This window comes from Propithecus coquereli, unplaced genomic scaffold (assembly GCF_000956105.1).
Source record: "Propithecus coquereli isolate 6110/MARCELLA unplaced genomic scaffold, Pcoq_1.0 Scaffold518, whole genome shotgun sequence".
NCBI lineage: Eukaryota > Metazoa > Chordata > Mammalia > Primates > Indriidae > Propithecus > Propithecus coquereli.
This window is the reverse complement of record NW_012151041.1, coordinates 1,559,384-1,584,391: the sequence shown is the minus strand read 5'-3', so window position 1 is coordinate 1,584,391 and position 25,008 is coordinate 1,559,384. Positions and strand designations below refer to the sequence as shown.

General features: G+C 55.0%; 1 protein-coding gene across 1 annotated transcript in view; it reads left to right on the top strand.

Annotated features, from left to right (window-relative positions):
• Positions 1-25,008, top strand: part of SORCS2 (sortilin-related VPS10 domain containing receptor 2) — a 488,162-nt gene that overhangs the window by 166,796 nt on the left and 296,358 nt on the right. Inside the window, exon 2 of the mRNA XM_012656749.1 lies at positions 19,158-19,225. Coding sequence (XP_012512203.1) covers positions 19,158-19,225 — 68 coding nt within the window. The remainder of the gene's footprint in view (positions 1-19,157; positions 19,226-25,008) is intronic.

The window sequence follows — 25,008 nt, the reverse complement described above, 5'->3', positions numbered from 1 at the left end:
TTTCTCCCATGGCAATGGGAATCGGTTGCCGCATTGGCAGCAGCAATAAGGATGCCCCCCGGAGCCCTGGGCATTGGTTTCCCAGATGACGTGGCTTCACCTTTATACTTTCTCCCTCCCCATTCACACCACCTGCCCAGATTCACCTTTGTCCATGTCATGGCCAGACTCTGCCCTCCCGACATGAAGCCAAGGCTGGTTTCTTGGTGACTGCCAAGGGCTGGTCCCCTAGTCGCTGATCAGACCACGTATTTGCAGAGTATATTCAGAGGTGGCCTGGGCAGTGTCTGTGACACTTCGCTGACAGGGACACAGGCTCAGCATCCTATGTGTCACCCGGCCCTGCAGTGGTTTGGCTCCTCCTTGCATCTCTGCCTGGGTACACAGTGCGTGAGGGGAGACCTTTCTACTGCAGGTGGCCCCGAGCTGGGCACACAGTCTGGACAGTGTCTTGTGGGCAGGGCCTGGAGCTGGGATCAGAGCTCACCTTACAGAGAGGACTTTGCCCGTTGGAGTGGGATTTTGTTCCAAACAAATCAACATCTGGATCCCCAAAGGGAAATGCCTGAGCAAATCCATTGATTGCTGGGGTTCTTGGCACAGCGATGAGGGAAGAGAACGTGCAGGATAAGTCATGCTGCCCTGGAGGAGGAAGGAGCTTGTACGAGTCCCCTGTGGCACGATGTCCAGGTTGTCCCCGAGTTCTGCTCCCTCCTGCCACTCTCCGTGAGGCAGAGCCCCCCACTCTGACCAAGAGGAAAATCGGCCTCAGATGCGACTCCTAAGTCTTCTCCTACCCCCTGAGTCAAGCATAGGAATGCAGAATTATTGAATAAGGGCGTTGGGTATTGATACCTGTGCCTCACTCAGATGATAAATGGAAAATTCTGGAATCATCAAGGACAGCTCCACAGTCCTGTGTCTCTGGGCATGAAAACTCTCATGTTGTCACCTCCTGCGTTGGCTGAGAGATCTCAGTTCATTGAGGTCTGCAGCATCTCAGGGCTGTCAGTAGGACACTGCTGTGGTATTTATGAAGCCAGATCTGGCGTGGCCGGGGCCAGCAAGTGAGAAGCCTCTTCTCATGTGTGTCCAGTCATGTGAGCCATCCTCTTGCATGTGAGTGACATGCTGAACTGCACTACCTTGGTTTGCAGGGAGGGACCTCTGAGGTCAGCCCAGGCTGCCCTGAACCAGCCCAGGCCAGCCTCGTGGAAGTGGCAATAGCAGCTGAAAACAAACAGCTCCCCGAACACGAGTGCACGTGCAGTGGTTGTATGCTTTCATTCCTCTTACGTGTATACCCAGCAGGGAAATGGCTGGGTCATGTAAGTGTGTTTAACTTACTAAGAAACTGCTGAGCTGTTTCCAAAGTGGCTGTACCGTTTTATATTCCCAGCACCAAGGCATGAGAGTTCCAGTTGCTCCGTGTCTTTGCCAGCACTTGGTATTGCAAAAATGTCCACCTGTCCAAACACCTATTAGAAGTGACCCTGAAGATCACCGGTTGCTGGAACTGGTGTGTCCGCAGAGGCATGGACAGGGACAAGTGTCCCCGGTGTGCGTCAAGTGGGTGTGGCTCCTCCATCGTTCTTGTTCAGGGCCCTTTCCCTGTCACACAGACACGTTTCCTTCTGGCTGATTTTCTGCGCGTGTCTGTATGTCTATGTGCTTGTCTTTGTGGGTTTAAATGCAGGTACGCACATGCACATTTTTTGAGAGTCACAATGAAGTGATCATGACCGACATTGCAATTTAATTTAACGGGTAATTGAGCAGGTATTCATCCACTGGGTACCAGTTCTGCATGAGCGCTGGGGATATGACGAAGGTTTGTGCCCCTAGTTTATGGTCTCATGGAGGAAAGAGGCACAGAAACATGTATTTCGGTGTGCACATGACGTACAGGGAGGGCGTGCTGTGTATGCGATTCCAGTGTTTTCTTGTGCCATCCTGTGCCATGAGTATTTTCTCAGATCATTGTTTGTCTTTTTCCCCGTGGTTTGTGTTTGCTGGTTGGATTACAGGGTCATGCTGCAGTTCACGGAGCCGTCCTGCAATAGGGGTTGTTTCTGGCCTGCTGTAAACCAATGGCGACGATGCGCACGCAGACACAGCTCTGCGTGTCGACAGGCAGGTGTGTCAGCCCAACCCCAGCGCTGGGATGTGATGGTGTGACAAGACCAGACCCTCTGCCAAGGGTGTGATTCTAGCAGAAGAAGCCACATGGCCACGCTCTCAGCTGGATCTCAGTGGCATTTATCATGTCAGCTTCCCGTCTGAAAGCCGGGACCACATTGTGATGCATGTTGGAACAGTTCTGCCAAATTTGCTCCATCGTTAACTTTCGATCACTGTTAATTTTAGACAGGGCTCTTAATTCAGGTTTTTTGTCTTTGTCAAGTTGATGGAGATGGCTCTGTTTTTAGCCCTGATGGGATGGCGGCGGGGCGCTCCTCCACCCAGGATGGCAAAATGCCCTCCGCCACGGCTGGTAATGAAATGCCAAGCTTGCGGTTTCGCTAAACCAGCCCAGGAAGTTTACGCGGGGAGCCTGACTTGACAGGTCTGTTTAATGACAAGTCGTGCCGGCGAAGCGCGGCTTCTGTCTGATAGACTTAAGGCACAATTCAGCCATATGTTTGGGTCCCAGCGGAATCGCTCCCATCCTTGTCCTTCGGAGGAAGATACGTTGAGCTCACCCTGGGGAGATCTTTTAAATTAGATTTCAGAAATGAAGAGCTTGTTTTTGTGTCCAGAAACTTAACCCTTGCACCATTTTCTTTTTGCCAAACGAGTCGCAACAGACTCCACTTTTCATGAAGAAGGATATATTTTTTCCCTGTGCTTTTAGTTATAATTATACTAACCTGAACTATTTGGAGAAGCTGGGGCCACTTTTATTTGCTACAGGTGTATTTATATCCCATATGAATGGGAGGGATGGTGTCTCTTCATGGCCATGAAGATGGAACCAGTTTGCTCGCTGAAAGTCACCTTGAATGAAACTAATGTCTCTGTTGAAATTCGCTCGGTTGCTTCTTTACAGGCTAATGTGTATTGCTGGGGGTCCATTCAGACAGTTTAATGCACCTTATGGGGTGCCTCCCATTCCCCACTGCAAAGAGAACACCTGTGTGCCAGGCTTTGCACACGGCCTTCTTGATCTCCACCCCTCCCTGCAGGCCACCTGCCCGCCTCACTCACTCAGCCATGGGCAGGTCTGTCCCACCCAGGCCTGGACCGTTCTGGGGCTCTTAATTAGAGGAAAGATCACATTTCCTCTTCTTGCCCCATCGTCCACCATGGGCACCTGCCGTTCTTGGCATTTTTAATTGCCCTTGACTGAGATAGGTGGCAAAAGAGAGCCTCTTCTTGGATGCCCCTGAATTCTCCAATATCATAACACACCCACTCTTGGCTTTATCTGTGTAATTTGTGTGCTGATGACATGCACGTAAAACAGATGTGGACGGTGACTGTGAGTTCTGCTGCCTCCCAGATCCTGTGCTTGGAACGGTGCCTGGGACGCCAGGGCGGAGGGCCGCAAACTCGAGCAGGGGCCAGCTCTGCATGCGGACATACCTTACAAAGGAGGATCCTTCCAGAAAGTGCGTGTGTGCTGTGGTTTACTCCTTAACTTATTGGTCTGCAGCAGGTTCAGCAAGAGCTGGGCAAGCTGAGCCTTGAGTGGGCCTGAAGGAGGTCAGGATTGCTATCAGGTGAGAGGCCCCAGGAGCAGACGCAGCCTGTGTGTTCCCAGTGGGCGGCGCTGGGATGGATGGGTAGGAGGGCAGGGGGATGCGCCCGGCTAAGCGCTCGAAGCGACTCCGGAAGGTGGGGAGTGCCCATCCTGTGAGGTGTGCACACCAAAGGCGGTTTAGCTGCGATCATGGCGATGCACGGCTTAGGCTTCTGGGCTATGGCTGCGGTTCATGTGGGATTCGTTTGCCCGCCAGACACTCCTCACAAGGAGCTTGCAGCTCCGATGGGTGTCTGTTGTGCGGACAGAATGCCCGAGCATCGGAGAGCTGGGACGCCTGCCCAGAGCCACGCGGCTGGAATGAGGCAGAAACTGCCAGACCCTGAGGCTTTTGGGATTCTTAAAGCAGGGCAAGGGACTCACTAGAAATATGTTGCTTTGTGTGTAGGATTTCTACCAAGAACTCTATGAAAGTTCTGTGTTCTTTCAGGCTGCAGCACGCTTAGAAAACGTGCTGACGACAGCTGCAGACACTCGCTTCTTAGAAATCGCCAAAAGTTATTTTTAAAATGCTTTTCTTAAAATAGTTAATCTCAGACATTCAGAACGTGAAAGTGATGATTTTTCTCCCCCTGGTCCCTGGCTGCCCCCTCCCCATTCTGCTTGCCCCGCTACCCAGAGCCTGTCTGGGGAGAGGATTGGGAGAGTCACGGGCCCCCAAAAGTGTCTCAGCAACGGCCATTTCCGGAAACAGGGTGAGCACCCAGCAGTGTCTAGGGAAGTGGCCACTTGGAGAATCTCCCTCCAGTGACAACGGGCAACAGTCTTGGAGGGGGCCTTGGTCGTGGCTGCTTGTGGGTGAGAAAGCCCAGAGAGGGTCTCATGGAGGCCACAGGTCGCCGTTGTCAGAGATGCATTCAGCACCAGCCTGGGATTTGCAGCTTAACTTGAGGGGATCTTGCCTGGGACCCGTGAGGGGTTTGGCTTTAAGCAAGGAGCATTCACAGGGGATGTACTTTTTTTGGTCAACCCTGGTTTTGCACAGAAGTTGAAGGTGCTGAGTCTTGCGAGCAATCTCACTGATGTTTCCTGCCATACTAGAGTTGCGTCTGACAGGTAGTGAGCTCCCTGTCCCCGGACTCCCGGGGGATAAAGAGGAAGCAGGCTCTTCTGAATTCAGAGAAGCAGGATGATTTCCACAGTGAGGAACTTCTACTACTGGGGAGGGGCTAGGATGGGGCATCCGATGACCCTGAAGCTCAGGAAGAGGACATCAATCTTGTTTCCATCGTCTTCTGCTAACGGTAAGGAGATAGCTTGACGTGTGGCTGGCCTGCCTTTGATACCTCTCTGATTTCTTCTTAATATAGTCAAGGCAGGCCCTCGACCCTCAATTGTCTTAGGCAAACTATTGCTATTTATTTTTGTAGTTGCCACCTATGTATGATAAATAATGCTCATTTTTCCATTTATGGAAAGTTGTAATCATGTGAAAGTTTCTACCTGGTAGGCTCGGGGCAGGGACAGGGTGTGGACTTCAGCCTCCAGGCAGCGGGAGATGCTGACCGTGTTTGAGCCTGGGGCCGACATTGTTATCCTCCTTGTTGGTATTTATATAGCATTACTGGTTGTAAAGTGAGTTCCCAAGGGACGACATCTCCAGGCTGTCTCCAGATTTAATGGCCCTGTGAGGTGTGGAGACCAGGCCCCTCCAGAGGGACCCCAAGATTGGGCGGGATCCCTAAGCTGAGTTGGTTGCCAGCTCTCCCTGCCATGGAACTGGACCCTATTGGCCCCTTAGACTGGTTGGGTCCCAGACTGGTCTGTAAACCCTGAAATGGGCGCGGGGGGAGGTTGCGCCTGTATGTTCACTGCTTTCCTGACGTTCTTAACAGGGTCCCCAGCCCCAGAAAATGTAAAAGTCCCTGTCCTGGGTCATGATTTGAGAGCCGGCGTGCAGGGGCGGGAAGACTGCAGGTCTGGAGCAGGGGAGGGGCTGTCTGAGGCGAGGGAGAGAAGGGGCCCCATGTCCTGCAGGCACAGGCTCTGTGCCAAGCCTGTGAGACATTGAGGGACACTGGAAACCGTTTTAATTTCCTTTACTATCAGAAGAAAAAAATGAACTTTAAGGCCAAGGAAATGTTTTGATGTCTAATGTGAAGATATTCTCTTTTCTGTACAAATGCAGCCATAAAATATAACTTTTAATATTTTTTATGGAGGAAGGGGACCACAGAGTACTTGTGCACCCCAGGTGGCTGAGGGACAGATTCCAAAACAGGCCGGCATGGCTTTATGGGCCGCCTCTCCACCTGCTTCCTCAAGAAGATTGATCAGTTGCAGAGCTCAGAGAGGTTCCTGGTGGCTTCTTCCCGAGTTGGTGTCTGAGTCCCCAGCCCCCTGCCATCCTGCCAGTCCTGAGACAGACTTTGGGGGCCAAGGGGCTGCCGTGGCCCAATCTGGGCCTTCCCAGTGGGATGCAGCCAACGGCTTCCTCTGCCGCCTCCTCCCCTGCAAGAGGCAGTGCATTTGATCTGCGCCCGGCACCTCCGTGCTGACAGGCAGCGTTCCTTCCACAGGGAAACTCTTAGAGGTAATGAACATGTGGTTGTCTGGCGGGATCCAGGCAGAGAGGGGGAGGCCTGGGAGCCTGGGGAGGGATTTCTGTCTTAAAAACAGGATCAGCAATTTCCACCCACCTCCAGGAGATATCCCAGGCACTTTTTATGTTGAAAGAGGCTCAGCACTAACAACATCACAGCTTATCCAATTCCCTTTTATTGCCATAAATAGATCTGAAAAATGCCAGCCCTTCCGGGTAGAAGCACAAGAGCATCAATCTGAATAGCAATGGCAAAAAAAATACAAACCAAAAATCACCCAAAAAAGAATCTTATAATTTCATTAATCATTTTACTTACAGTGACTATTAAGAAGGAGGGACGGGTGAAATTAAAAGTCAATCAGGTCATGAGAAATGGAGAGTAAATGCTATTTCCAAATGATAGCTGGGGTGGAAAAGTCTACCAAGACCCACCTATTAAAATACACATTATTATCCCTTAAACAGATTTGATGTAAAAACGCAATTTTCCACAGATCAGTGACGTTAGCACATTTATTTTCTGCTGACAGATTTTGATTTATGGGGGCCTTTCCCAGCTCAGTTCTCAACTCTCTTTTTTTAAACAGCGGGTTTCGTGCCTGGGAAAGGTGTGTGACTGATGGACTCTGGGCTCTGCCCGCTGCCTGGACAGCACAGCCCAAGGTGGGGCCCTCACATCTTCCCCAGGCCAAAGGTGGCAGGGGCGGCAGGGCCCCGGGAGCTGGGCTGCTGGTGGGGGCCCCAGCCCTGCTGGTTCCCAGCTGTGTCACCTCTGGCAAGCTGAGCCTCAGTGACCTTGTCTGTGATATGGGCACGTGCATGTATCAGTTTGCTCGGGCTGCCACAGCAAAGAATCGCAAAGCGAGTGGCTTCAACAACAGGAATTAATTGCCTCACAGTTCTGGAGGCTGGAAGTCGAGCACAGGGTGCAGCAGGCAAGCTGGTTCCTGCTGAGGCTCCGCGGGAGAATTTGTTCCAGGCCCCTGCCCTGGCATCGGTGGCTCTCAACCGTCCTGGGGGCCCTTGGCTCGCGGCTGCCTCGCTCCACTCTCTGCTCAATGTGCACACGGCCGTCCCCTCTGTGTCTGTTATAAGGACACCTGTCGTTGCATTTGCGGAACCAGGATGAGCTCATCTCAAGATGCTAAACTTCATCATATCCGAAAAGACCCTTTTTTCAAATGAGGTCACATTCACAGGTTCTGGTTGGATATATCTTTTGGGGGAGGCCACCATTGAACCCACGACATCCAGCGTCTGTGGGACCCCGGAGAAGCCACCAACTTTGAGTAGAGGTGGGGAGTGGGCTCCACAAGTATCCCCAGACAGGGGTGCCTGCAGTGAGTCCCTAGGAGGAGGGCATTTGCCAGGTGAGGGGAGGGACAGAGGGAACAGCCTGGCTGCCCTGTGGGCACGCAGCGGGCAGGCGGGGCATGTTCCAGGTGAGTCACGCCTGCCTGGAGTGTCGTGGTCCTGTCCACACACACATTTGTCCCACAGACCTTCGCCGACTGCCTCCTGCAGAGGCGAGGACAGGAGACCCTGCCCGGGGGAGCCAGGGAGGGGCTGCGCATGCTCCCTGCCCACGCGGTGGGTCGCCCTGCGTTCTCTGCCAGGCCTGGAGCTGCAGGCCCAAGTCTGTCTGGTGGTTTTGGGCCTTGCGGGTAAATCACGCCCAGGGTAGCTTTTTGGTCAGACAGGGGCTCTCAGTGGAGGGGTGAAATATACTGCAGCGCGATCTGAAATTGGAACTATAAAACATCCTGTGCAAAGCTGACGGAAGGCCCAACAGGGATCTGCCAGCGGCTGTTCATTTCACGGTGTGGCTCGGTGGTGGGGGTGAGTGTGGCATTTGCTGGGCAGCCCCCAGCGTGGCCCTGAGCCGCGGGCTGGCTCCCAGGGTAGGACCTTCGGTCTCCAGGGCTGGCCCAGCCCCGTGTCTGCTGCCGTCTAGCACTGGGGCCCAAGGGCCTGGCGTGTGCGTGGGGCCAGGGATGTGTCCCTTGAGACAGGAGTGGCTTTAAAGCCTGTTCATTAGGCACATCTGGAGGCTGAGGCATGAGTTGTGGTCACAGCGGGAAGCTTACTTTTCCACCATCTGTCCCAGCTCTCCGGACAAAGGGCCTTCCTCCCAGCAGGCCCTATGGAGGCGGCTCCTTGGTGCTCGAGGCTGCACACTGGAGTCAGGTGCCAGCCCAAGGCCCAGCCCTCACTTCTGAGCTGCGTGCCTGGGGCAGGCACCTCCCTGTCTGTGCCTCAGCTTCCCCCAAGTGGAACCAACAGCCACGGGAGCATGGGCTGTGGAAGGATTAAATGAGGCAAGGCCTCTGAAGTGCTCACACGCAGCCTGGGACGGCGCGGCTCAATACTGTTTCAACAAGACGGTGGCAAGAAAGAGGCTGGCTCGGAGCAGGCCTGCCGGAGACACACACCCCTCCTGTCTGCATTGCGCCCTCTGCAGGCCCTCTGCTCACGTGTCACACTTCATCCAGCCACCCTGGGGACACGGGATCCTCCCCAACCTCCCCACCGCATTGCAGACAAGGACATAGTGCCAGAGCGAGTGGAAGGCCACAGAGCAGTGTGCATTCCTGCATGGGTCCCGCCGGCTCTGAGGCTGTGTATCTTCTCCTGCAACAGACCTCCCCCTGGAGCTGGGCCTCGGGCAGAGCAGGGGACAGGGGCCGGGGGCCCAGGCTCAAAGACAAAGTACTCCAGCTCATGCCTGCTTTGGGAAAAGAAGGTGTAATCAAACGCCAGCACCCTGGGCTGGAGACACCCAGAAGGCTTCCTGGAGGAGGTGGTAACTAGGCTAGCCCAGTAAGAAGGTCTACCACTTGAGTGGGTGGAGAGGGGCAGGGCCTGTGCCAGGGGAGAAAGGAGGACAGGCTTACAGGTGGGCAGACGTGCCTCAGGTGGTGGAGAGGTGGGTTGATCGTTGATTGATTTATTCATTCAACAAACATCTCATGGATTATTTTACTATATACAATAGCACAGACTACACTAGACTGCTAAACATGGTGTTTCTCACATATGTCACAAAACAAGTTATACCAAACCTGCTAGATGGAATAGTTTCACAACGAAACTATGTAGAGTAGCAACACTAATCTCAACCCTACACTAACACTTACTGTAACCCTATCTTTTACAAAAACCTTAAATCTATTCTTAACCTAATCTTAACCCAAAGCCTAAGACTAAGCATAACTCTAATTTTAGCATTCATTCTAAACCTAACACGAACCCTGACATTAACTCTAGCCCTGTGCTCACCCCTAAACCAAACGTAACCCTAACTCTAGTGTTAACTCTAATCTCTAGCCCTAACCTGAATGCTGACCTTAGCCTTCACCCAAACCTGACCTTGACGCCAACCCCAACCCTGAGTGGCTTGCTTCCTCTGGACATGCCACAGGCCAAGCTCCCTTCCTCTCCACGTCAGCTCTGAGTGGCTAAGTGGCTTGCCCAGGCACACGCAGTGGGCACTTCGGAGGGCCAGGATTCAGACAGGGTTCCTGTGCGGAGGTGCCCCGAGGCAGCGGGACGGCGGTGCTCATATGGGGGAGGGATTTGGCGGGCGGGGGACCCAGGCTGTCTTGCTCAGCTTCTGCAGGTTCTTGGAGGGACAGGCTCTGTGCTCCCCGCAGCTTTGACAGGTACCCCTCAGGAGGGAGACCCTTCCAGGGAGGCTTTGGGGGCACTTGTGGGCTCCAAGCTTGGAGCAGCGAGAAGGGCTCCGTGGGGCAGGCTCAGGGTGGGTGGCGCTCGGGGAGTTGGGCAGGAGCAGGAGTGAGCCTGGGTGGGGCTGGTGGCCTGAGCCGCAGCCCTGGTGTCTTCAGGGTGGGCAGTGGCATTGACCGAGGCCTTGTCCCTTGAAGAGCCAGCACCCTCTGTGTGGCTTTTTGAGTCTAATAAGATCTCCCCACCCCTCCCCTCAGTGGTCTTTAGCAGAGAGAAACAAGGTTCTTCTTCTTGGTAAATAAATGCAGAATCAATTTCTCTTAAATGCGATTGATTTCTTCATAGACAGTGTCTCGGTGCAGTGGGGGGCACTGGTGCTGAGCCCAGCTGGCCTGGGATGGGGAGGGAACTGGGGGAGGGGCCAGCAGGAAGCTCCTGGAGAGCTCCCCAGGGTGCTGTTCTAGAAAGAGCCACGGTCTTGGCCTCAGGCTGATGTGCTCTGAGCTCAGCTCTGCTGTCTCTGGAGAGGCTCTGTCTGATCTGGGAGGTGGGGGGATGGTGCCGTGAACGGTGAATGTGCATTCTCCCTGGCCCTCGTCTGCAGGCGGGAAAGCCTTGTTCTCTTCCATGGGGCTAACGCCCTGCCCTGTACCAGGAGTCAAAGGGTCTGCGTGAGCGTGGCCCTCATGAAGGGTGGACAGCTTGGGCCGTTTCCGTTCCCATGTGGAGGGGACACACTCCAGCTCCTGGCTTGGCCTCGGCCACCACCTCCTGGTCCAGCCCCCAGGGGTCCCGAGGGAGCGGGGCTTCCCACCCAGCCAGCCCAGGCACCCCAGCTTACTCAGGATCACATTTCTCAAGTGCCTTCTCTGGGGGAGAAAGGAAGAAGATGTTTTTGAGCACCTACTGAATGCTTCCATCAGGATCTTGTCTTTTCCCTGCCATGAGAGCCAGCCCCATCAGCATGAAAAGGAGCATCTTTCTCGAGTGTCAGAGGCCACAGGGAGAAAGGCGGTGGCCAGATGCAAGTGCTGGTGGACCCCAGCCTCATCCATTTGACTGGCCACACATTGGAGTGGCTCTATTGCCTGCACACATACGTGCATGTGCACACATGCATGTACACACACGCACACACAGACACATGTGTACATGCACGAACACACACATGCACAGACACACAGGCACACACATGCATGCAGACACATGCAGATGGCAATGTACACACAGACATATACATAGACACACATGCACACACAGACACGTGTACATGCACGAACACACACATGCACAGACACACAGGCACACACATGCATGCAGACACAGATGCAGATGTACACACAGACACATACATAGACACACATGCACACATGTACGCATGCACACACAGACATACATGCACAGGCACACACAGGCATGCATGTATACATGCACACACACATACACACAGACACACATGTGCACACGCACAAGCACGTGTCCCTGATGTCTGCAGTTGGGAGACGAGCAGACGGTCTGCGGAAGCCTGCTCTGTGGTGCTCTGCGTCCTGGCTCCTAACCGCAGCAGCCACAGTAGCTCGGAGGGTCAAAGTAAACCCCAGTGACCAACTTAGCCCCAACACCCCTGTGGCTCCCCTTGCTGGAATCTTAAGCAGCAGAAGATGGACCTGGGTGGCTTGGCTGGATAAGAAAAGCCACCTGCCTTCCTGGGCCTGCTGATGGGGAGGAGGAATGGGGGCTTTGGAAGGAGGCGTTTCTCTTACTTCATTTTAAAAATCTTTTTGGATTAGGTGATACAGTCAATGGTTCAAAATGATACAAATAGGGAAAAGTCTCTAATTAACACCTCCCTTCCCTCCTGTTGTCTCTCCTCACCTCCGCACACCCAAGACGATCGGGCACGACGTTTCCCGTGTCCTGCCAGCGTTCCGTCACGCATCTTCAGGCAGACATGCACACAGGACCGTACCCACTGTCGTTTTTCTAAATTGAGATAAAATTCATCATTTTAGCCACTTAAAGGTGGCATCTACCCCTCCATTTTGCTAACACTGGCGTGTGCCGCGCAGCTCCTGCTGCTCACTCGGCCCCTCCCGGGGGACCGTCCTCTGCCCTGCCGCTGCACCGCGTGCCCTCGGGGGGCAATTTCTGCAGGCCCTGCTGGGGGCTGTGGCGGTTATTTCCGGTCTGTAGCTTTTACAATCAGCGCTGCAGTGAACGACGTTGGGCATCTGCCACTTCCCACGCACAGGGCATCAGCGGTGTCCCTCCCCGGAGGCAGGAGTGCCAGGCCCAGGTAAATGGGCTTGCACTTTTGTTGGCTGTTCTGCATTTGCCCCCACTGTGGGTGGGTCACTGACACCCCCACGAGCAGTGTGTCAGAGGGTCTTAGGAAGGGGCTCCTTCATGAGCAAGTTTTGGTCTTGCCCATCCCACCTGCCGCTCTTCCCCGGTCCCGGGAGTGTTGGAGCTTGCGTGGCACGTCTCCACCCGCGGCAGGGTGTCGGGGTGAGGCGGTCCTAGGATGAGTAGCTCTCTGGCTCCAGCTGTGGGGTGTAGAGCTACTGACTTGGAGCTTAAATTTGGCCAAGTCCTGCACAGTCCCCTGGACAAGTGAGGACACTGAGGCCCAGAGAGGCCAAGTGACCCGGTCTACACCAGCAAGGCACATCAGAGGCTTCCAGCAGGCCGCTGCCCCTGGCCTCATTCATGGGGTTTCTTGTACATTGCAGAGCCAACATCCACACCTGGACAAGTGGGCAGATGGGGTGGGGGTGGGACGGGCCTCCCCAGGAGCTGGCCTTGGCATTTCCAAGCCAGCGTGCACTTGTTAACCGGGCTCTCCCTGGTGGCAGCCCATGGCTAAGCTCGGGAGACAGCAGTGATGGTGATGAAGGCCCATGAAGCTCGTCTCCTCCTGGAGCGCACAGGGTGGTCAGGGAAGGCTTCCAGGAGGAAGTGGCCTTAGAATAAGCTGGAGGGAGGCAGTGTGGAGGGACAGAGGGTGAGAGCACAGGGATCCTCACATACAAAGGCCTGGGGTGACACAGGCGAGCTTGTGGCTGGGGGATGTGTGTGTTTGGATTCAGGTCTCCAAGGGAGGGTCAGTGGTGAGGATGGAGGGAACAGGGCTCTTGAGTGACAGGGACAGCCCAGCTTCCTGGTGGGTTTAGCAGAGAGCGAGCAGCCACTTCTGAGGCAGCAGGTCTGGGGGACCTGACCTGGGTCTGCCTTTTTGGGAGCTCCCGGGAAGCCTGTGCCACCCTGCAGGGAGGCGGCCCCCGGCCCCACCACACCTAGCCGGCTGTCCAGTTTGGCCAGGAGGACAGCAGTGACTCGGGGCCTTCGGGGGCCTCTTGGCACAACCCTAAGTTCTCCCTTTGTACAATGGGATGTTGATTTTGGAGTTCACAATTAACTAGGTTCTTGCTGCCTTGTTGTTGCTGTGGTTATTATTTGGTGCCACATGTTTATTGATTGACAACTGGATTGACCTGAGCATTTCTTTCTTTCTGATTGTTCTTGGCCCTTGGAGGGCACACAGGCTGCTCAGGATCGTTTCCCACTGGCAGTTCTGAAGGCTCAAGGCCCTAAATTAGAGGTGATCGGGATGTGTCTTGTTTCTCGTCCTACGACAGGCACATCTGAGGAGGCAGCACCAAGAGCGCCTGCATAGCAGGCGGGCCCCTCGTGCAGGGCAGGGCAGACCAGCTCAGTGCATCCCTCTGCAAAGGGCTTGCACCTCGAGCCTTCACTGCGCTGCTAAGTCGGACCCCCGGACGGTAACAGAGGGGAAGGGCTCGGGGTGTCACAGGATGTGCTGCGAACTTGCCCTCGCGGTGAATGGTAAACACCACCCCAGGACTGTGGAGCAGCTGACCTCCTGGGTGGCGCCCTTACGTCTGAGGAAGGATCCGGTGGACTGGCCCATACAAATGGCATATTGAAAACTCTTGGGATATATCATTCAGTTATTTGAAACATAACAGTTTAAATGACATTTCAGGGTCCTGCAACCATGGGCTCTGAGTTTTGGAAGGGAGCAGCTCCTTCACTTTATAGATGGGGAAACTGAGTCCCACTTGGGTTTAGAAACGTGTCAGGGGCGGCTCAGGGAGTGAGAGGTTAGCCTCGGGCATCTGTGGTCCGATTTCTGGTGTAAGTTTGTGTGGGTGGTGGGGAAGAGGGGAGCATACACTTTAGCCCCCTTCTGAGGGCACGCTGTAAGTAGCTCCATTTCACAGACGAGGAAACTGAGGCACACAGGGCTTAACTGACAGGCCCCTGATCATGGCCCCCTCCACACCCTCTTTGTTCTATGTGAATGGGTTGAGGAGCGCCAGCCGCAACCTGGCGAGACAACGCCGAACTCCTGTTAATGCCGTTTGCGGTGAGGATGCTAACGACTCTGCCACAGCTCCCTCTGCGCCAGCCTCTCAGAGCGACACAGAGATCTGTTCGTGCTCCCAGGGCCCTCGGCCGGCTGGCCATGGCTCCCTTCACCTGCGGAGCTGTCACCGAGAGCCCCTTTTGGGAGCTCTGAGGTGCAGGCCCCGGGCCCTCATGTGCGTTTGACAGCTCACCGAGGGCAGACAGCCCCCTGCGCATCCGTGCAGGGCCTGGCATTGAATGCGCCGTGGGCCAGGGCAGCTGTGTTGACTGAGACTGACCTGCTGCCCGCCTGAGGGTCTCTCCACGAGCGCGTGGCCTGCAGGTTTCTCTTGCTTCTCAGCCACAGGCCGCTCCTGGGTGAGGGAGCAGCACTTCCTCGGAGTAAAGCCAGGGGTTGTGGGTTGGGGGCCTGGCCCTGGATGGGGACCTCTGAGGACCAGGATCTGTCCCCACTGAAGCCGCTTCCCTCCTCTGATCCTCAGTTTCCCCTCTTCCAAAGTGAGCTCTGCTGTTGAGTCTGACACGCTGGCTTCCTTCCGGCCCTCCCTGGACCTCCCTCTGCTCTCACCAGGGAGGTGGGTGCCCAGCAGGCTGGGTAAGGACGTGGTGTCCAGCAGACACGCGCCCTCTAACCATCCGGGCTGGAGGAGCGTGGAGACGGGCCGCCACCAGAGGAGCGGCACTGTCCCCAGGGCCAGTGGCATCACTGACAGAGTCCATTGCAAAGCGAAACACCGGGCCCTGGTTCAGACATTTTCAAGAACTCCAAGATGGTGACGGCAGAGCATGAAACTGAGCTCAGGCCAACCCCCTGGCCCTGGCTTCCTGGAGCACTCCAGGTTGGGGCACACCTTGGTGGGCTCTCCCTGGGTTGAGGAGGGTGGGGCTGCATGCCCACCAAGTTCTCAAGCCCCCTCCCCCAAGGGAGGGTTGCGTGGCTGTGAGAGCTGTGGGTCTCCAGAACAGGGTGTGTTCTGCACCCTTGGGTGTCAGGAGGAGCAGGTGGCCCGGGTGTGCAGGCTCTGCAGGGCATGCCCAGCTGTCGGGGGTTGCGGGGTTGGCTGGGACAGGGCAGGAAGGACAGGTGCTGTTTCTTCTCTGCGTCAGCTGCTGTGCAGGGTGCTCATTCATTCACTCAGGGGCTTGTACACTCATTCATTCACTCAACAAAGGTGGTTTGAGGTTCCTTTACATGCTAAGCTCTGGGGATTTTGGGTGCAGTGGAGTGGACTGAGTCCCTGGCTTCATGAAGATTGTAGCCCAGCAGCCTCGGGGGTGCATGGGTTTGGGAGTTCTGGAGTCCGAATTTCGACTGGGGTCCTGGGTTGGCCTTTCAAGGTGGGGGCTGCGCGTGCGGAGGAGTCCGAGCGTCTGCGTGTCCCGTGCCTGGAAGGCAGACATCATGGAGCGGGGGGAACAGTGAAAAATAGATCCTGGACTTGGGCACCAGAGCTCCCGGCTCTGCCGTGTGCAATGCCAAGTGGGTCATGCGGCAGCTCTGTGGCTCAGTTTCCCCAGGAGTGACATGGGAGCAATAGTAACTTCCCCACCCCATCGGGCTGGGCTGAGTCAGCACAGAGTGGGCGCCCAGCACCCCGGTTCCCCACGAGCCCATATCCCGTGTAGGTAAAATTGGGCAGATCCTTGCACTGCCAGCCCCAGGGCCAGGAGGACCTGAAGTGAGAAGAAGAGACGCAGGTGACGTGGAGTCCTGAGGGACCATCGCAGTAACGAGTGACCTCCGTGGCCTGCGCTCCCCTGGGCAGTGGTAGCTCCTGTTTCCTTGTCTTCTGCTTGGACATTCCTAACCTCCGGAGAGGATTCCTGTGGGCCGTGGGCTCTGGCAGCCAGGGTGGGCGGAGACCCTTGGCACCAGCTGGACCCTGCAGCCCTGACTCACATTCCTGATTTTTTCCCCACTCAGATCAAAGCATCCCACAGCTATGGGAACACACCAACGACTGGGAAAATTGTTCCTGGGATATCTCATTTCCAAAGCTGTTAGCTGAGGACCAAGAAGAGCACGTCGTAATTTTTAGTTCTTTGAAACCACTTTTAATAGAAGTTTCTCCTGAAAACACAGGCTTTCAGCATGGCAGTGGAGAGCCCAAGTTCGAAGTCAAATTTCTTGGGATCAAATTCCACTCTGCCACTTACTGCAAGTGTAGTTTTTGGCAAAATAAGCACTTTCTGCTCTAGTTTCTTCATCTGTAAAACAGGGCTAATACCTCGCAGTGCTCCGGGGGCTGTGTGGGAGCTGACACCGGCCAGTGTTAGCCACGATTTTCCTTAATGACAGTGGTTCCTGCGGCTTGGGGGCCACTTCTTGCTACTGAATATTTAATCTTCACCGTCACGTCAGTCAGGACACTGAGGTGCACCGAGGTTGCAGGGTTTGCTAGTAAGCGCAGAGTCAGGCACAGAACCCGGGTGGTCTGGCCCCAACTGGGGTCCTTCTCGCTGCCATCTGCAGAGTGAGGGACGGTAGGGGGAATGCCTTGCTGCCTGGCCCCTCCAGCACCAGCCCTTCTGGGTGACTCCTTGTTTCAGCCCTGGCCAAGGACAGGATCCCAAGCTCGCATTGGCTTAGCTGGTTGACATGAAGCCAGTAGAGCGATTCCGTGCCCCAGCGGGAAGCGTAGAGGGTGTGACTCGTGAATGCAGGACCAGAGCTGGGGGGTGGAGGGCCCCGTGCCCTGGGCACTTGTCTCTGCTCGGCTTCTCTGTGTTGTTGTTACTTTGGGTAAAGCCCCCTGAGTTTCTTCCAACGGGCGGTTTGAGGACTTGTTACAGGGCAGGGATGTGCCCAGTGCTGGGGACATAAAACAAGTCTCCACCCTCAAAGGCTTGTCACCCAGGGGTGGAAACAGACCCTGGGAGCTGCGCAGGAGCTGGGGGGAGTAGGGAGGAGGCATTGAACTGGGCGGCAGGGGTCTGGGAGACTTCCTGAGGTGGTGTGGATCGACTGAGTTCTGAAGGCTGAGCAGGAATTAACCAAGGAACTAGGGCTGGGATCGGGGAAGAGCATCCCAAGATGAGGAACGGCTTTGCGCAAAGGCCCAGAACGGCTGGGGTTAGAATGAGGGGTGGGCTCCAGTGAGGAATCTTCCCCTGTGAGAAGGGGAGGTGGAAGGGGTCTTGCTGGGTCCACATGCCAGCGGGAGTCCCTGGGAGACGGCGCTCAGCCTCCCGAAGGGTGGGTCCCTAACCAGAGCAGTCCACAGAAGGGCCACGTGCCCTGTTGAGGTGAGCCCCCCACCCTGGAGGTGAGCCCCCCGCCCTGGAGGTAAGCCCCCCCCGGAGGTGAGCCCCCGCCCTGGAGGAGTGCCAGCGGGGCTGGGTCTCACTGCTCCATCAGGATCAGAGTGGGCCGAGGATCGCATCCTGGATGGGGCTGATCGAACAGACTTTGAGGCCCCTTCCAGCTGCCACACTCAGGCGCCATGAAATCCTGCTGGGAACAGTGAGACTATATAAAATATAAATCAATATGTGAAATCCACACCCTGTTGGCCTCCTCCCTCCTCGGAGGAGCTGCCTCCGATGCCGGCAGCTGTGAGCAGGAGCTGAATGGGGGAAAACTGCTTTGTTCCCGGGCAAGCACAGCCAGTCTCCCTTCAGTTGACAAGGCCTCGGGTGGTCTTTTAATCATCCCTGCCTCTGAGATGCTCACTGTCCCATTTCGGTTGACATCCTCTCTTCTCATCTGCCCCGCTCTGATCACCCGGGAAGGGAAGACAGTTGTCAGCCAAACTGCCGGTTGTGGACACGACGCCCCTGCGGCCTCGCGGGAGAGCTCTGCTCTCACGGAGAAAAGGACTGTTGGGGACAGCCGGTGTGGTGACCCCACACTAACCGGGCTAACAGCTATACAGCAACCCGAGGCTGTTCCCATTCTGGCTCCTGGGGTCCCCTGGCGACAGGAGTGTCAGGAACAGCTGACAGGGCCTGGCAGTGGGGAAATGGAATTCGATGAACGTGAAAACGCAGTGGCCAGTGCAGCAATTGGGGCAAATCTGCTTTTCCCACCACGGCTGGTGACTCTGCAATCCCCTTTTGTTTTTTTATGTTCACGTGATTGTTTTGAAGAACAGTTGGGTGGCTCTTAAACACATTTATTTTCATTTTTATAAATAGTTGCGTTTTCCGCACAGGCCTGAAATACAAATGGCCGCGTGAGGCAGGGCCGGGTGTGTGTGATGAGTGAGTAACTCAGTGACAGCAGCGGGTGTGCCATTGGTCACTCGTGGACCCCTCCAGTGTCCTGGCTGTTCTCCCTCCATCCCAACCCACCGTCATTGCCCTGCTGTCAGCTGCCACCCCGCAAGTAGTGACGGATGGCAGGGACCTGCTCTGGTCTTGGGTGGCAGCCTGGGCGGCTGTTTCCGGCAGGCTCAGGGGATTCTGTGACGTAACCGTGGAGACAGAGCCCACCTTGGTGCCACACCAGGACCACCGCCAAACTTTGCCACAGCTTGGGATCATCAGGGCTGGGTTTGAATTATTCCCACCAAGTGGCAGCGACTAGGTGGACTACACAGGATTGGGATGTTCCCAAGTCATTGGAAGAGCAGGTGCAAGTTTGCAGAGCAGAAACAAACACGCCCCGTCTCAGTGCTCTGGAGCCTCCGGGACCACTGAGCGAGAACGGCCCCGGGCAGCTGCATTTCGAGAGGCCTCAAATCCTGCAGGGAGTGGTGTCATCATGTCTCTCTTTGAGAACCTTGAAACCCTCTGATTTCCGCCTTTTTCTTTCTGTTTACACCACAGGTGATCTTGATCCTGACCAAGTACTACCATGCAGACATGGGGAAGGTCCTGGAAAGTTCTCTGTGGCGGTAAGTCGCCCGACGGTGGGCCTTTCTCCTCATGCACCTGTGGGCCACCTTCCAAGGCGCTCAGCCGGGGCCTGAGAGCCAGTGCCTGCCTGCTGAGCGGCCGTTGCAGCCCCCGTGAGTCGGTGGCCTCACAACTTCCCTTTGGCTCGAAAATGCATAAAGGAGATGTTGAAAGCAGATTCAGAGCTTTGGCCGTGGGTACAAACAGCCCCGGGGGACAGACAACTGCTCAGAAAGCGTCTTTGCTTTCTTTTCTTTTCTTTCTTTTCCCCCTTCCTTTCTGTCTTCCCCGGAGGAGGAGGTTCGCATTGTGAATTCAGGTCAGTGCACATTTCCCTTTTCTGTGCTCCTGCAGTCCACCAAAGCCTCCGATTATCCTCATTGTTTGGACGCTTTTCTTTCTTCCGGGCTTAGCCTAAGAGCTTGGTAAATAAATAACCCACTGACGACAGCGGACATCTCTTTATGTGTAAAATGTGAACTCAGCTCGAGAACATCAGACGGCCCCTTTGATGTTCCGAATGAGACAAGGGAGAAGGGGATTCTGAGGCCCTTTGGTCATTACCGTGCGTTGTTACCCCGGCTGCCGGGAGGGGCACAGTGGACCCCCAGCCTCCCGGGCTGCGGTTGCAGTTTTGTCCCACAAGGACTCTGCCTCTTCCATGCGTGGATTGCCACCTCCGTGTCTCTGGGTGTGAAACCATTGGTTTTCAACGTGTGTTTCTCAAGTAATGATTAATTCATTTTTCTATTTGAAATCCATAACAAAACACCTATACTCGCTGATCAGAACCTTAAGTTGCTTTATTTTCGGCTTTTGGCTTTGCTTTTAGCAAAGGGGCTTGATGATTCAGCCTGTTGGTTCTCGCTGGGGCATTTCTGCGACACTTTGGGGACTCGCTGAAACGGTGCCTCGCGTTGGGTTCTTTCTTTGTGGTGTAAAGAACAGTGTCGCCTCGAGCCTGCTGGCCTGGTCACTTGTGGGGCTGCCAGTGAGGCCAAGATTGGAGATGGAGACACTCTCACTCCCCGAAGTTTCCTGCGCCCCTTCCCCAGCCAGGGGCCTTCGCCGGCCAGGCCTCCCAGCCTCCTCCAATTCCATTGTCACCGCCAGAAAATGGGGCAGTGGCGGGTCCCATCCCTGCATCGAGGACAGTCCTGCGATGATGCCCCACCACTACTTTATGTGTTGGAGGGGCGCTTTCAAACTCTCGCTGCCGCAGCGTGGGCAAGACCGTTCACTGTTTCCACACAGCAGCAGAGCATAGTGCGAGCTCCATGGGCCCTGGGACGTCTCCTCAGCTGCTCCTCGAGGATTCGAGTTCCAGGGCTGCTTCCGGCAGGCCCGGCAAGGTAGACGACCAAGGACGGGTCCCCTTGGCTACAGAGTGGACACGAGTACTTGAGTCCTCTGTTCCTTAGAGTGCGCCTCCTCAGCCCCTCATTTGCCAAGTCAGTCAAGCGCCGGGGGTGCCAGCGCTCGGTCAACACTCACTAATACATCCCTGGACTCCTTCCTCAGAGATTTCCAGAACACTTTGTCTCTTCCGCTCACAGCAGCATCTCCCTGTGTCTGGAAATGGGGGAGATGAGAATATCCGAAGTGGTATTTGCGCAGCGAACGGTCCTTCCTACTGCAATCTGTGCCTATGTGACAGGGCCGCTGGGTGCGGTTGGCACCTGCTGTGCGTCCTTGTGGGGTGGGACTGACTTGCCGGCCCGTGGCTTGGGGCCCAGGACTCCCCGTTTGCGGGTTCCAGACAGGATTCTTCAGAAGCAGGTGGGAAGCCGAGGGGCCAAACCGCCCACCTGAGAGGTGCTCCGAGGGTAGGGGCTCCTTCTCCTGAGGGCCTCAGGAGCCCGTGTGCAAAGTGGAGACGGAATCCCCTGCGGGAGTGGTGAGGACAGAGTGGGGCACGCGTGAGACGTTCCGAGATGAGCGCACGGTCTAAATTTAGTTTTTCTCTGAAGCAAATCAACAGATTTGAATTTTCCATGTTTCTTTCTCATCACTGTCTCTATACCAGATGTTTCTTTGCCTTTATTAAAAGTACATGCAAAATCATCAATCATTTCAAGAAAGTTCACCCACATCCTACCCGTTGGTGCAGTTCCTTTCTTTGTTTATATTATCTTTTTTACGCCGACATGTTTATATAGATTCGGACATGGAATAAAGTTTGTGTGCTTTTTTTCTCACTTGTAAAATACGTTTCCAGTTTTTCCATGTAGCAGCGTGGTCTGCGCTGTCATTTCCTTTGTGGCTGGCACCAGCCCCTGGGTTGCGGCGCCCTGGGACTTGGCCGTCCGCGCTGGCACTGCCGTGGGCGCTGTGGGCTCATAGGGGCGCGTCAGTTCCCTACCGAGCCAGAGCGCGCGAGCAGATTTGCGACCGTGCTGTAGGATGGAATTCTTTTCGGGAGGAATGTGCTCTGCATCCCGGCTGCTTTGGTTTTACAACTTTTCTAAAACTTGCTAATTTAACGTGAGTGGGGGGCAGCCGACAACAGCATTGTTGTTTTAATTTGTGTCCCTTTGTTTCCTAGTGAGGGGGAACAGTTTTTCGTGTTCATCGCTAATCACATTTTCCCTTTTGAGCATTATCCACTGCCATGGTCACTCCCTACCATGGGACGTGGGTGGCTGGCTCCTGGGGCTGGAGGATCGCCACCGGTCTGCGTCTGGGCGTGTTGGAGGCGCGTGCGGATGGAAGGTTTAATATGTGTCTGGAGAGCATATTAAATGGGGTTATTAAAGACACACTCACTGAATGCTCACTGAGCCTCCTAAGTAGTCCCCTGTGTAATCACAATGGATGCATTTTTAATGACAGGTGTGGCATTTACACTCTGGGAATGGCTCTCTGAAATCTAAGCCGAATGCATTTTTAATTGTCCTGCGTTTGCTGGGCCCCACGTCAGCAGCGTCTCCCTCCTGGCCTCAGTGGTGACCCGATGCTCTGTCCCTTTCTTCTTGTCGTGGAGGGTCCTCTGCTCAGTCTCAGGGCCCCTTTAATCGGTGTAAGAGGCTGGGGATGGGCAGGGAGCAAGACTCTCCCCCGGGAAAGCCCCTGGCTGGCATTGGGGATTTGAAATGCACAGAGGCGGATCTTCCATGTGCTCCTCCTGAGACAGCTGTGGAAGCTGTGGAGGGCTGTGCAAAGCCCAGCATATAGCCGTGTTCTTAGCACAGGCACACAAGAGTCACTCAGAAAAGCATTTAGGCCTGGAGTGGTGGCTCACACCTGTGATCCCAGCACTTTGGGAGGCCGAGGACAGAGGACCACTTGAGCCCAGGAGTTTATGACCATCCTGGGCAACATAGCAAGACCCTATCTCTGTAAAAATTTTAAAAAATTAGCTGGGCATAGTGGTGCGTGCCTGTAGTCCAAGCTACTTAAGAAGCTGAAGCAGAAGAATTGTTTGAGCTCGGGAATTCAAGGCTGCAGTGAGCTGTGATTGTGCCACTGCACTCCAGCCTGGGTGACAGAACGAGACCCTGTCTCAAAAAAAAAAAAAAAAAAGAGAAAAGCTCTTGAAAAGTGCTATAGCTTGGGTCCTCCTTGGGAAGGTGTGGGTTCAGTGTAGGTGTTCCCACAAGTCCGCCCAGGGAGAACAGAGAACGGCTGATCTAGTGTGGTGCTTCTCAGAGCCAGGGGCGCACGGGCTCCTGGGCAGTGGGATGCGGTGCTGCCCAAGACGCTGCATTCCTACCCAGCTCCCGGTCCAGGGACCCCACTCTCCGTAGCCAGAGGCTGGGCTGGGAGGAGAGAGGCTTAAAATCCTTCCAGGGCACTTGGAATAACATCCAAGCCACACCCTCTGCAGAGACCCTCTCCACTCCCGCCCCTGCCTCCTAACCCCCTCCAGTCTCAGCTGCTCCCAGGCTCCCCTGACTCCTCAGGGTCCAACCATGCCGCCTGCGGGTGGAGCTCGGTCTGTGTAAGGGCCTGTGCATGCTGCGGCCGCCTGCCTGGAGAGCATGTGGCACTGACCCGCAGGTGGGGGCTCCTCACCCACCTTCAGTCTTGCCACCCCCACCACTCCATGTAAAGAGGCCCCCGCATTCTTTGTCACATTTCTCATGGAAGTGGGTGGTTCTCGTGTATGGTTTGCCTACCACCACTAGAGCAAAAGCTGGTTGGGGGTGGAGACCTGCCAGGTCCATGTTGTTGATCACCAGCATCCAGATCCAAGCACAGATCTAGCACAGGAAGTGCATACTGGGCATTGCATAACAGATTGACAGCTGGACAGGAAAGTAGAGGACAGACAGATGGATGTATGGATGGATGGATGGATGGGTGCATGCATGGATGGATGGATGGATGGGTGGATGGATGGATGGATGGATGGATGCATGGATGGATGGATGGATGGATGGATGCATGGATGGATGGATGGGTGGATGGATGGATGGATGGATGGATGCATGGATGGATGGATGGATGGATGGATGCATGGATGGATGGATGGATGGGTGGGTGGATGGATGGTGGTGTGGTTTGGGGGAAACATTGCTGGGACCTAGAAGACCCTTTACATTTATGGGGTCATCCTGGGGGATGTTATGGAACCCAGAAGCCCAGAGTGGGCTCTGATGCTGTCAGGCAGAGCAGGAGGGGTCTGGGAGCGACTGGAGCCAGAGAGAAAGCTGGCCGTGGCCTCCTTCCCACACCCTGACTCTCTATTCCACGTAGCCCCCAGAACGTCCTGCCACCTCACACTGAGCAAGGCTGCTGGGCAAAGTGGACTTGAAATGTAGGGCACCGTCCCCCAGCCCCGGGGACTCTGTGCCATCTCTGAACCAGGACGGCATGAAGCTGTGCCAACCCTGCTGTCTCGCAGGCACATTTGACCTTGAGCAGGACCTTCTGCCCAGGGCAACCTCTGGAGTATAGAGGGTGGGATGGATCTCAGGTTTTCTCTCAGAGGAACTTGGTTGGGTCCTATCCTTTTTATTAGAGATGGAAGGTGATTCTTTTTTTTCTGTCTTCAGTGTAATTGTGAAATCTTAACCTATTCAGAAAAGTATAGAATATGTATAACACATGCCTGGGTACCCGCGTACAGAGCCAAGGTAGTACTCACTAAACAATCCCGCATTTCCTTCCCTGGAGCCCCTTGCAGTTAGTTTGGGGTCATGTTTGGGCCAGTGGGTGGGGAGCAGAAAAACGTGGGCTGAGCCACTGAAATTCAGGGCTTCCGATTTTGCCGCGCAGAGCCTAGTCCAGCTCAATGCCTGCTGTCCGGCTGTAATCAATGCTAATTTTTTCCATATGTGTCTGGGATCCGCCTTCTCTCCCTCACAGAAATACACTGTGAGAGATTGTGACACAGCCCAACTCCCTCCTCCGTCCTGCCACCCCACCCCCACCCCCCACCTACCTAGAAGTAACCTCTATCTTGATTTGGTGTGGATCATCCCCATTTTAGATCAAAAATGTAAAGCATAATATATGAATCATAGTTTAGATAGACACATATATATGAATATCTGCAGTGAATAAGTTCTACTGTTCAGCTTGTTTTGAAAATTAGTAAGAACGACATCATATTGCCTTTTGAAATTTGATTCATATTCCCAACTTCGTTTTGGCGATTGGCCCATGCAGTGCATGTAACCTGCGCCTTCCGTCCTCCCCTGCTGTGGGAGTGTTAGGGCTGTCACCACCGACGCCCTGCTACTCTGAGCAGGGCAGCCACAGGCACGCGTGACCACGTCTTTGGCAGACGCCTGGCGGGCTGGGGAGTTGCTCAGCCTCCGTCCTCTCCACCTATTGC